Source organism: Leptopilina heterotoma, unplaced genomic scaffold, assembly GCF_015476425.1.
Source record: "Leptopilina heterotoma isolate Lh14 unplaced genomic scaffold, ASM1547642v1 Lhet_54, whole genome shotgun sequence".
NCBI lineage: Eukaryota > Metazoa > Arthropoda > Insecta > Hymenoptera > Figitidae > Leptopilina > Leptopilina heterotoma.
The window spans coordinates 6,975,535-6,989,053 of record NW_025111118.1 but is presented as its reverse complement, the minus strand read 5'-3'; the positions used below and the strand labels follow the sequence as shown (position 1 = coordinate 6,989,053).

At 19.4% G+C, this 13,519-nt stretch overlaps 1 protein-coding gene across 1 annotated transcript; it reads right to left on the bottom strand.

Annotated features, from left to right (window-relative positions):
- Positions 1 to 4,161: 4,161 nt before the first annotated feature.
- On the bottom strand, positions 4,162 to 13,140 carry LOC122508375 (tubulin beta-4B chain-like). Its single transcript, XM_043621676.1, has 5 exons — positions 12,979 to 13,140; positions 12,137 to 12,473; positions 8,447 to 8,879; positions 4,910 to 5,286; positions 4,162 to 4,436 (listed from the first exon to the last, which is right to left on the bottom strand). Exons 1-5 carry the CDS (start codon positions 13,033 to 13,035, stop codon positions 4,297 to 4,299), a joined length of 1,344 nt encoding a protein of 447 aa, XP_043477611.1. The 5' UTR covers positions 13,036 to 13,140; the 3' UTR covers positions 4,162 to 4,296.
- Between the last annotated feature and the right edge of the window lie 379 nt (positions 13,141 to 13,519).

Below are 13,519 nucleotides of genomic sequence, written 5' to 3'. Positions count from 1 at the left end.
AACTGAACCAAAAAAAACGAAATAATCCCCAGTTTATTTTTTTAAATTTCAAAACCTCCTGTCACTTCAAAATGTGGAAAAATTAATTTTTTTTTTATTTAATTAAAATTGTTATATTATAATAAAAAAATTAATTAATTAAAGTAAAATTTTTCTTATCTAATTTTTCTAATTGTAAGTAAAAAAAATTCTTCAAAGAATAATTTTTTTGAATTATTTTTTTAGTATAACATTAATTATTAATAAACTATATTAATCATCATCATATTCTTTCATTTATTCTGTTCGCAGTTTGAAGTTAGTTTTTGTGTATGCTTTTCTTTTTTTTTTTCTTTAAAAAATATTGTTTGACAAATGATTTATAATCAAATAATATTAGAAATTAAAAATTTAAAAAAAAAAAATTTTTTTATTTCTCAATACAAACAATATTGTTCACAAACTCATTTTTTTATTTTGGAAAAAAAACATTACATTTTCCCGTTTCTTAATATTTTTGTAGAAAATTTTCAATTTTCATATAAGGAAATAATTTACATAATTTCTATTTCTTAATTAAAATTGTTTTAATAAAATTCAAAGTTTTTTAAAAATAAAGGAAAAAAATGTTTATAAATTCCACTTGTCAATTACAAATTTTTACTGAAAATGATAATTTTTGTATTTTTAGAAAATAAAGAAAAAAATTTTCATCAAAAAAATGTACTGTTACATTTATTTACGAATTTCTTTAATTGCAAAATTATTCAAAAACATCAATAACTTCTTTTTTTTAAATAAATATTTAATTATTATTATTTTTTTCATAGGAATTAAGATTTTCAAAAATTTCAAATTCAAACCTTTTTGAAATTAAATAACTTTAAAAATATTGTTTGAAAATATTGAAAATATTGTTTGAAAATATTGCTCCGAGTCGAAGACTCGGAGTGATCGATTTCTTCATTTTTTTTAATAATTAAAAATGTTCGAAAGATAAAATAATTATTTTATATTATAAGAATATTGTTATTGTAACTTCTTTAAAATTATTTCCATATTCAATTATTATCTAAAATTTTAACTAAAATACATTTTTAAATCAATTTTTATGAGAAAATTTTACGAGAATTCAATTATTCAAATACAAAAGTAAATTATTTATTGAATAATTGATTGTTTCTAAAAATTTAATTCTTATAAAGAATTTTATTACCAAATTTTTAAATAATTTATTTCTTTTGACGAATTTTTATAAAAATTTTTAAAAATAGTTTTATTATTTATGAAAATAATGGAATTATTGTTAAGAACTTTATAGAAAGAAATTGTAAATAATTGAATTCTTGGGAAATTTTTATTATTTATGAAAATAATTGAATTATTGCGAAGAAATTTATAAAAAAATTTGTAAATAATTGAATTATTGCGATGATATTTCTAAAAAAAATGGTAAATATTGAATTCCTGTAGAATTTTTATTATTTATGAAAATAATAAATAAATGTTTACGTAGAATTTTATTATAATATTTAAAATAATAATTGAATTCTTTTGAAAATTTTTTTTAAAAAAGTTGTTATTGAAAATCATTGAATTGAGGAAAATTTTTGAAAATAATTGAATTCTTTCGACGAATTTTAAAAAAATTTTTTAAGAATTGTTACATTTTTCAAGGAATTTGATTAAAATTCTATTTAAAAATAATTGAAATTCTGCGATCATTTTTATTATTTATGAAAATAATTGAATTATCGAGAAGAAATTTATTATTTACGAAAATAATTGAATTCCTGTGAAATTTTTATTCTTCCTGAAAATAATTGAATTATTGCTAAGAAATTTATAAAAAAAATTTGTAAATAATTGAATTCCTGTGAAATTTTTATTATTTATGAAAATAATTAAATGTTTGCGTACAATTTTATTAAAATTTTTTTTAAATAATTGAATTCTTTCGGGTAATTTTATTAAAATAGTAGATATTAAAAATAATTTAAATGATGAAAATTTTTGAAAATAATTGAATTTTGAAGAAGAATTTTTTTATTTATAAAGATAATAATTGGGATTTTGTCCAGATTTTCTTGTAAATTTTGAACATAATTGGATTTTGTGATACGAATTTTATTACTTTTGAAAATAATTAAATTTCTGCAATATTTTCTAACTTTTTAAAATTCAATTTTTTTTAGTCTTTTTAACTTAAAATTTCTCTAAAATTGATTATTTTTATTTATTAATTAAATATATTTTGACAAAATTTAACTAATTTGAGAAGATTTTGAATTATTAAAATTTTTCAAAAATATAAGTTCTTTAAAATTTCTTGTTATAAATTCATTCAAAATTGAAATTTTATAAAATTTCAAATTAAAACCTTTTGAAGTTCAATTATTTACGAAAATTGTAAACGCAACTCTTTTAAAATTGAATTAATTTTGAAATATTTGACTAAAATCATTCATTTAATAATTTATAGGTCATTAATTTATGAATTGTTCAAGATTTAAGTTATTTAAAAAGAAATTATTGCCAGAAATTGAAAAAAAGGTTTTGTATTATAATTTTTGGTAATTTCATATAGTTTATAAGGCAAAGAAAAAAGACACAAAAAAATCCAGAATTTTCCTATGAATTCTAAAAATTTACGTTTTTTCAGTACTTTTAATAAAAATCCCTCACTTTTTCCCGAATTCCCTGTGTCAGAATATACGATTATTATAGTAATAATAATATATTAAAACTATATTCCAATTCATATTTTATTTTTATGAAAATAAATTTGATTTAAAAATTTTTACGTTGTATTATTTTTAACAATTTTTAAAATTGCTAATTTTTTTTGTAAAAAGTGAGTAAAAAGTTAGCTGCGCGCGAATTGTTGCTAGTTATAAATTATGTGTGGTAATTTTTTTGTTTATATAATTTCCATTTTCTTTTTTGTAATAAAACGATCAGTGTTGAATAAAGTATGAACAATATAATTTTTTTTTCTCCTCTTCGCATTTTGTAAAGAAAAAAAAAATATATAGAGATGAGATCTTTATAGGTATATGCAAATAAAGAGATCGCCTTTACAGGAATGACGCACAATATCGTGGTGCGCGAGGGGAAATTAATGTAATGCCTTTAAGTTATGCAAGCTTAGATCGCCCGAGTTTAATGACTCAGAAGCAAGGAGAAATATCAGAGAAATCTGCAATTATCATTAAAAACGGATGTATACCTCTTTTCTGTTATCTTAAAGAATAAAAAAAGGAGAAAAAAATCTTAAATCTGATTTTTAATCTTCACCGCACTTAATTAACAACATCGTCGAGATTTATTGCTATACAAAATATTTTTAATTTCTCCAATAATTGGGAGTTATTTTTTTAATTACTTAGAAACAAAATACGAATACATTTTTAGTATTTTTATTTATTTTCTTAATTTTTATTAATTTTTTTAATTTTAGTCCCGTTTATATTGAAACAATAACTGTATAATAATTATATTGTCTATTATTAATTTTTAGTACTATTAAATACTATTTTTATTATTACTATTTTTATTTTTATTATTATTAATAATATTATTACTATTTTTTTCTTTTTTCTTATTTATTTTTTTTATTAATTAATTTATATTTTTTTATTCTAAATTTAAAATTTATTTTTTTTCTTATGTAAGCAGATTTACAAAAATGGAGCTAAACATTTATGAAAGAAAAATTTATAATAATTTATTTATTTAAATCTCAGCCCCTTTAATTTATAAAAAAAATTATTAATTATTTATTTATTTGGTAAATGGACTTAAAAAAATAAAAAATTCGAATTGGACTAAAAAATAATAAAAGAAATTTATAATTTATAAATTTTTTTATTTATAATAATAATTATTTAATTATTTTGTATTAATTATTATTCACTATTAATTATTATTTACTATTCCAAAAAGCAATGAAAGTCAACCTTTGAATGTATAAAAATTTATTATCAACAATAATATTTCAATGAAACATTAACTTAATTATAATTTTTTTCTTCACACTTTGAATTTCATTGATAAAATAAATAAATTCATTGAATTTAATTTTTTCTGACTTTTCTATTCAATCTACTGATAATTACTTTGAAAATGATAATTTTATAATTTTATACAGAAAAAAAAGTAGAAATTTTCTTTCAACTATAAAACGAAGTGTGCGTGTTTTTCTTTTTTTTAGTAATAAATAAATTTTTTTTGTAACTGGAAAAATATTTTTTTTGCAAAAAAATTAAAACTAAAAATTATCGATCACAAGGTGATCGAAGGAAGGGGGGGGGGGATTTATTTATCATCTGCTTCGCCCTCGTCTTCTTCGTCAAATTCACCTTCTTCGTCGGCAGTTGCCTCTTGGTACTGTTGGTACTCCGAAACCAGATCGTTCATGTTACTTTCCGCTTCGGTGAATTCCATCTCGTCCATTCCTATTATTTTCACAAGTTCAATTGTAATAATTTCATGTTCGAAATGGTTTTATTTTTTTACTTTATTTACTGTTTTTTTAATTTTTTATTTCATTTACCATTTTTTTATTAGATTATTTTTTTATTATCAACAAAAAATAGAAAAAAAAAATTAAAAAATAGAAAATAAAAATTAAAAATAGTAAATATTTATTATTAGATAAGTTATCGATAAATAATAATAAATACTAATAAATAACATTAGTTTATTATTATTTATTATATTATTATTTTTATTAGTTAATAAATAAAATTTTGTTAAAAAAAGACAAATTTTGTTTAAAAAAGATAAATTTTATTAAAAAAAAAAAGAAAATTTTGTTAAAAAAAGACAAATTTTATTAAAAAAAAAAAAAAAAATGAAAATTTTGTTAAAATGCTAAATAGAATTTTGTTAGAAAAAATAAATAACTGAAATGGAAAAAAGTTGATACCTTCTCCCGTGTACCAATGCAAGAAAGCTTTTCTTCGAAACATTGCGGTGAATTGTTCGGAGACTCTTTTGAATAATTCCTGAATTGCCGTCGAATTGCCAATAAAAGTGGCGGACATTTTCAATCCCCTCGGTGGAATATCACAAACGGCAGTCTTCACATTACTCGGAATCCATTCAACGAAATATGTACTATTTTTATTTTGAATATTCAACATTTGCTCGTCAACTTCTTTCATTGACATTCGACCGCGAAATACGGCAGCCACTGTCAAATATTTTCCATGCCTTGGATCGCAAGCTGCCATCATATTTTTTGAATCGAACATTTGTTGCGTCAATTCCGGAACAGTTAGCGCTCGATATTGTTGCGATCCTCTGAAAATTATTCACAAAATTATTTTATTTTTAGTCGCACAAATTTAAATACTTTCTTATTTTTATTCAAATTAAATTTTCATTGAAAATTAAATTATTATTGTATTACAGGCTTCGAACTCATCTACTAAAACCTACCATTTACTACTTTTTTTTTATATGTTATGCTACTATTTTGGTACTTTTTTAGATTTCATCCACTAAAAGTTACTATTTTTTTTTTTTTTTTTTTTTAAGAATTTCCACTACTTTCAATTCGCAAATACTAGAAATCAAAAAACCATTCTCAAAAAATATAATCAAATTCGATTTTCAATTATTTCCAAAGAATATTCGAAATTGAATTATTTTCAATATCTACAATTTTCATAAAATTTCGCAAAAGAATTTAATTATTTAAAAAAAATTTATAAAATTCATCCAAAATTCAATTATTTTTATAAATACATAATAAAATTTCCACAGGAACATTCAATTAATTTAGAATAAAATTTTCATCAAAATTTAGAAAAAAAACCAATTATTTAACAAATTATTATTCAATTCTTCACAATAATTCAATTACATTCACTAATAATAACATTTTTCATATAGAAATTCAATTTTTTTAAAAAATTTAATAAAATTCCAAGCAAGGATTCAATTATTTTCATAAATAATAAAACTCATCGAAGAATTTTAATTATTTTTAATACTATTTTAAATTAATTAATCGAAAAATTCAATTATTTTTACAAATGAAGTTTTCCACAAAAATTCAATTATTTAAAACAAAAATTTTCATAATATTTATTATGTTTCGAAAAAATTAATTATTTAAAAGAATGTTTATAAAATTCTTATGAAGAATTCAATTATTTTCAAAAAATAACAAAATTTTTAACAAAAATTCAATTCTTTTTAAACATTTTAATAAAATTTTTCGCAATAATTCAATTATTTTCAAAAATAAAAAATATTCTTCCCAGGAATTCAATTATTTTCGAAAATTTTTAATAAAATTCTTAGCAAATATTTAATTATTTTCATAAATAATAAAATTCATCACTGGATTTCAATCATTTTTAATACAATTTTAATCGAATTCCTTAAAAATTGTAACTATTTTAAAAAATTTGATTTCTATTTCTCGAAAAATATCAATTATTTTAAAAAAATATTTTTTTAAATTCTTTAGAAGAATTGAATTATTTACAAAAATATTAGAATTTTTCACAAGAATTCAATGATTTTCAAATATTTTAATTTTAATAAAATTGCTCGAAAGAAATCAATTATATTTTAAATACAATTTTAATTAAATTTTTTGAAATAATTCAATTATTCTTTTAGATTTTAATAAAATTCTTCTCAAGAATTCAATTATTTACATAAATAATTCTTTGAAAGAATTCAATTATGTCGATAAATAACAAAATTATTCAATTTTTTTTAAGCCTTTAATAAAATTTTTCACAATAATTCAATTATTTTCAAAAATAATAAAATTCTTCTCGCAGGAATTCAATTATTTTTGAAAGTTTTAATAAAATTCTTAGCAACAATTCAAATATTTTCATAAATAAAAAAATTCATCTCTGGACTTCAATTATTTTTAACACAATTTTGCAGAAATTGATAAAAAAAATGTAATTATTTTTAAAAATTTAATTCCATTCCTCGAAAAATATCAATTTTTAAAAAAAATTTTTTTTTTCAATTCCTTGGAAGAATTCAATTATTTACAAAAATATTAGAATTTTTCACAGGAATTCAATTATTGTCAAATATTTTAATAAAATTGTTCAAAAGAAATCAATTTTTTTAAATTCAATTTAAATTCAATTTTTTTGAAATAATTCAATTATTCATAAATAATTCTTCGAAAGAATTCAATTATGTCAATAAATAACAAAATTATTCCCAAAAATTCAATTAAAAAACAGTATTTAACACAAGAATTCAAGTATTTTTTAAAGTAATAAATTTCTTCTTGGAAATTCAATTATTTTAAAAAATTCCAATAAAATCGTTCGCAAGAATTCAATTATTTTCATGAATAAAATGCTTTTTAGGAATTCAATTATTTTTAAAAGTAATCAATTTCTTCTTGGAAATTCAATTATTTAAAAAAATTCTAATAAAATCGTTCGCAAGAATTCAATTATTTTCATGAATAAAATGCTTTTTAGGAATTCAATTATTTTAAAAAAAAAGAAAGAAATAAATATTTTTTGATGAAAATTAGGAAGAAGTCAGGAAAATAAAATATAGAATGGAATTTTCGTCAGTTTTGTAAAGTATCTAAAACGTTTTTTTTTTTCGTTCGTCAAGTTTAATTTTTCGATAGTTACGTTTTTACTACTTTTTTAAAATTAATTATCGACTGCGAAGTCTGATATTACTATTTTATTTTTGATTTTAATCTCAAAAATTAAATAAACTCTTATATTTTGATTCAAATGAAATTTTAATTAAAAATAAATTACCCAAAATGATAAAAATTAATTTTTCAATCAATTTAAATTTTAATTAAATCAAAAATTAACTGATTTAGTTAAAACTAATTTTTGCTTAAAAAAAATATAGTCGAAAATTATTTCAAAGGCGTATAAAAATAATGAATTAAATACTTTCTCATTTTGTTAAAAATTAATTTTTCAGTGAATTATAATTTTTATTGAATCGAAAATTAATTGATTTGATTAAAATTAATTTTTGATTAAAAGAAAAAAAAATGCAACCGAACAATTTCAAAGGCGGATAAAAATATAATGAGAGAAAATGACAAACTATATGATTAAACATTACAGGAAAATTGCCCAATAGTAGCTGTCCAATTCCGAAATGTGCACAGTAATAGAAAAAAAAATTGCGAAAAAGAATGACAATAAAATTCCTCGTAATTAATCATTTTTTTTTGTCCTCATTGCATAGTTTTTCTGTGGATATCAAATAATTGAGACAAAAAAACGAATAAAAATTGTTTTGCATCGCAACAATTTTGATTCGTTTTTTGTCTCAATTTGAAAGAAAGAAAGAAAGAAAGACTAATGAAAATGAAAGAAAAAGAAGAAAAGAAAGAAAAACTAGTTTTTTGTCTCAATTTGAAAGAAAAATAAAAGAAAGAAAAAATAATTTTTCTGTGTAACAAAAAAAAAGGGGGGGGGGGGGAATTTACCTTGACGTGAGAGGAGCAAAGCCAGGAATGAAAAAGTGAAGACGAGGGAATGGCACCATATTGACGGCGAGTTTTCTAAGATCGGCATTAAGTTGACCCGGAAATCTAAGACAAGTGGTGACACCACTCAAGGTCGCGCTCACGAGATGATTTAAATCACCATAAGTAGGCGTTGTGAGTTTCAATGTTCTAAAGCAAATATCGTACAATGCCTCATTGTCAATACAATAGGATTCGTCTGTATTCTCCACCAATTGATGGACAGACAATGTACAATTGTATGGCTCAACAACTGTGTCCGATACTTTTGGCGATGGCACCACACTGAATGTCATCATTATTCTGTCGGGATATTCTTCGCGTATTTTTGAAATTAATAGCGTTCCCATTCCGGCGCCAGTTCCACCGCCCAGCGAATGTGTTAATTGAAATCCTGTTCAAGACAATTTTTTTTACTTTAGTTTTCTTATTTCGAGCTTTCAATTTTTAATTTTCAATTTTTAATATTTAATTTTTTTATTAATTATTAATTAAATTTATAATTATTAACTATTAATTAATTTATTTCTTATTTATTATCTGTTATCTTATTGTTAAAACTACAAGGGCGTTAAAGAATTTTGTTATAAATTAATTTCTAATTTTTAAATAACAAATGTTTCACTCGTTCAAGAATTTAATTTTTTTCAAAAAGTTTGACAAAAATCTTTATAATAATTCAATTATTTTCATAATTATAATAAATTTCTTCAGAAGACACAATTATTTTTAGAAATAATAAAAAATTTTCGTAACAATTCAATTATTGTAATGAATAATAAAATTTCAGCAAGAATTTAATTGTTTAGATTAATATCAATACAATTTTAATAAAAAATTTCTCAAAAGAATTTAAATAATTTCAAAAATTTTAATAAAATTATTTGCAAAAAGTCAATTATTTTTAGAGATAATGAAATATTTTTAGGGAAATTCAATTATTTTCAATACAATTTTAATCAAAAATTTGTATTTGGAATTTAATTATTATTTTTAATACAATATTAATAATATTCCTTGCACGACAGCAATTATTTTCAAAAATTAAAATTTCTAAAAAAATTAATTTTTTGGAAAAAATTTTTTTAATTCTTTGAAACAATTCAATTATTTTCAAACAGATGTAATCAAATTCGTCGCAAGAATTGAATTATTAACATAAGTTATAAAATTTTTTGGAGGAATTCAATTATTTACTTTAAAATAATTTTAATAAAATATCTGCATAGAATTAAATTACTTTCAAAAAATTTAATAATTATTCTTTACCAAAATTCAATTATTTTAATAAAAGATTCTTTGAAAGAGTTCAATTATTTTTAGAGATAATTAAGTTTTTTTGTAGAAATTCAATTATTTTCAATAAAAAATTTGTATTTGGAATTCAATTATTTTCAAAAATTTTGATAAAATTTGCTTATTTGATTCAATTATTTTCAAAAATTAAAATTTCTTTTAAACAATTAATTGTTTTGAAAGTTTTTCTAAATATTCTTTGAAACAATTCAATTATTTTTATAAAAATGTAATCAAATTCGTCGCAAGAATTGAATTATTTACATAAGTTATAAAATTTTTCGGAGGAATTCAATTATTTTCTTTACAATTTTAATAAAATTTCTGTATAGAATTAAATAACTTTCAAAAATTTTAATAATATTCTTTCCAAAATTCAATTATTTTTATAAATTTTTATAACATTCTTCAACAGAATTCAATTATTTTAATAAATAATAAGATTCTTTGGAAGAGTTCAAAATTATTTTCAAAAATTTTAATAAAATTGTTTTTATAAATTCAATTATTTTTAGAAATAATTAAGTTTTCTGGAGAAATTCAATTATTTTCAATAAAAAATTTATATTTGGAATTTAATTATTTTCAAAAATTTTGATAAAATTTGCTTATTTGATTTAATTATTTTAAAAATATTTAAAATTAAATTTCTTTAGAATTTTTATTTGAAATTCAATTATTATTTTTAATACAAAATTAATAATATTCGTTGAAAGAATTCAATTATTTTCAAATATTACATTCTTCTTCTCAGAAATGCAATTATTAAAAAATTTTTTTTTAATTTTTCACCAGAAGTTTTTTTTGAAAATTCTATGCAAAAATTCAATTATTTTTAGAAATATTTTAATTTTTTGGAAGAAGTCAATTAGTTTGAATACAATTTCAATGAAAAAAATGTTAAGAATTTATTTATTTTTAATTAAATTATTTTCAAAAATTTCTTTAAAATTTCATAAAAAATTAATTGTTATGAAAAATTATTTAAAAATTTTTTAAATATTCTTTAAAACAATTGAATTATTTAAAAAAAAAATTGAATCAAATTCGTTGAAAGAATTCAATTATTTTCAAAAATTAAAATTTCTTTAAAAAATATAGTTTTTTGAAAAATTTGTTTTAAATTCTTTGAAACAATTCTATTATTTTCAAAATAATGTAATCAAATTCGTCGCAAAAATTGAATTATTTAAATAAGTTATTATTTCTGCACAGAATTGAATTATTTTTAAAAATTTTAATAAAATTCAATTCAAAAATTCAATTATTTTAGAAATATTTAAATTTTTTTGAAGAAGTCAATTATTTTGAATACAATTTCAATAAAAAAAATGTTAAGAATTTATTTATTTTTAATTAAATTATTTTCAAAAATTTCTTTAAAATTTCATAAAAAATTAATTGTTATGAAAATTTTTTTTAAATATTCTTTAAAACGATTGAATAATTAAAAAAAAAATTGAATCAAATTCGTAGAAAGAATTGAATTATTTTCATAAATTATATTCTTCTTCTCAAAAATCCAATTATTAAAAAAAAATTTTCTTCAATTCTTCACCAAAATTCAATTAATTTCATAAATAGTAGGGAATAAAATTCTTTGGAAGAACTCAGTTATTTTTATAAACAATAAAATTCGTTGAAAGAATTCAATTATTTTCAAAAATTAAAATTTCTTTAAAAAATTTAATTTTGTGAAAAATTTTTTTAAATTCTTTGAAACAATTTCATTGTTTAAAAAAAAATGTAATCAAATTCGTCGCAAAAATTGCATTATTTAAATAATTTATTTTTGCATAGAATTCAATTATTTAAAAAAATTTTAAGAAAATTCTGTTCAAAAATTCAATTATTTTTAGAAATATTTAAATTTTTTGAAAGAAGTCAATTATTTTCAATAAAATTTAAATAAGAAATTCTTATCAGGAATTTATTTGTTTATTCAATTATTTTCAAAAATTTCTTTAAAAAAATTAATTATTTTGAAAATTTTTTTAGATATTCTTTGAAACGGTTCAATTAATTAAAAAAAATTTGAATCAAATTCGTCGAAAGAATTGAATTATTTTCATAAATTATATTCTTCTCAGAAATGCAATTATTTAAAAATTTTTTTTTTTAATTCTTCATCAGAATTCAATTACTTTCATAAATAGTAGGAAATAAAATTTTTCGGAAGAATTCAGCTATTTTCATAAACAATAAAATTCTTTGGAAGAATTCATTTATTTTTATAAAAATAGTTAAATTCTTCTCAGAGATTCTTAATTAGAAGAAGAATATTAGAAAATTATGTAATTAGATAGTTAATTCAAAAAATGTTAATTCAAAAAAAATTTTTTTTTTTCAAATTACCTTGCAAGCAATCGCAGCTCTCGGCTTCCTTGCGAACGACATCAAGAACGGAATCAACCAATTCGGCACCCTCGGTGTAATGTCCTTTCGCCCAATTATTTCCGGCTCCACTTTGACCGAAAACAAAATTGTCCGGGCGGAATATTTGACCGAATGGTCCAGATCTGACAGCATCCATTGTGCCCGGTTCCAAATCGACGAGAATTGCTCGCGGTACATATTTTCCTCCGGTTGCTTCATTATAATAGACATTAATTCTCTCTAATTGAAGATCCGAGTCTCCGTGATACGTTCCCGTTGGATCGATTCCATGCTCATCCGATATTACTTCCCAAAACTGAAGAAAAAAAAGAATTTATGTAGTTTACGAAATTATTTTATTAAAATTAAAAAAATATATATATAAATTATTAAAATTTAAAAAAGTAGGTATAAAAATTATTAAAATTATTAAAATTTACAGAAATTAAAATTAAACTTTTTTTAATTTTCCGTTTGTAAAAAAATATAATAGGCTTTTTTTTTTGGTATTAAAAAAATTTACTCCATTTATAATCATTAAAATAAAATATATTTCCTACTGTTTTATTTTTTTAATCATTTTTTAATATTCTGTGAATATTTTTTTATATTTTTTTATTATTATTTATTTTTATTTTGCAAAAAAAAATTCACTCTATTTATAAGCATTAAAATATATTTTTACTTTTTTATAATTTCTCAATTTTTCAATTATTTTCTATTCTTAAAATTTTTTTTTTTTTAATAACACTTTTTTGGAAATTATTGTTTTTAATATTTTCTATAATATTCCTAGGATTTTTCATGAATTTATTTCTTACCTTCGCACCAATTTGATTGCCACATTGGCCCGCCTGTAAATGGGCAATTTCACGCATTTTTCTTTTTTCTAATCACAAAACACACTTCGTTTAATAAAAATTAAATGATAATTTGCAGTCGTTGATTTCCGATTAAACTTTTTAACATTTCCAAGAAGAGTGGAGCAAAAAAAATTTTGATTCACCTGATTAACAACAAGTCATTTGTTTCGTCACTCCTGGTAACCAATCAACTTCATCCAATGTTATTCAAATGTTTCTCCTTTTCGTTTTTGTGCAAGAAAAAAAGAATAATTTTTTTAAATTCAATTTTGAAAAAATCGAAAACTTCCAAATAAAATCAACAACAATATTTTTTTTTATTGTAAAATAAAATCTCTTTTAATTTTCATTTTATTTTTTGTTTTCTTATTTTTCTTATTATTTATTATTATTATTATTATTATTATTATTATTATTTTTCTTATTATAGAAAAAATAGAAACAGTTTTTTGGAGGCGATTAAAAAGAAAGTACCGTTTGAAAAATAAGTTAATAATCG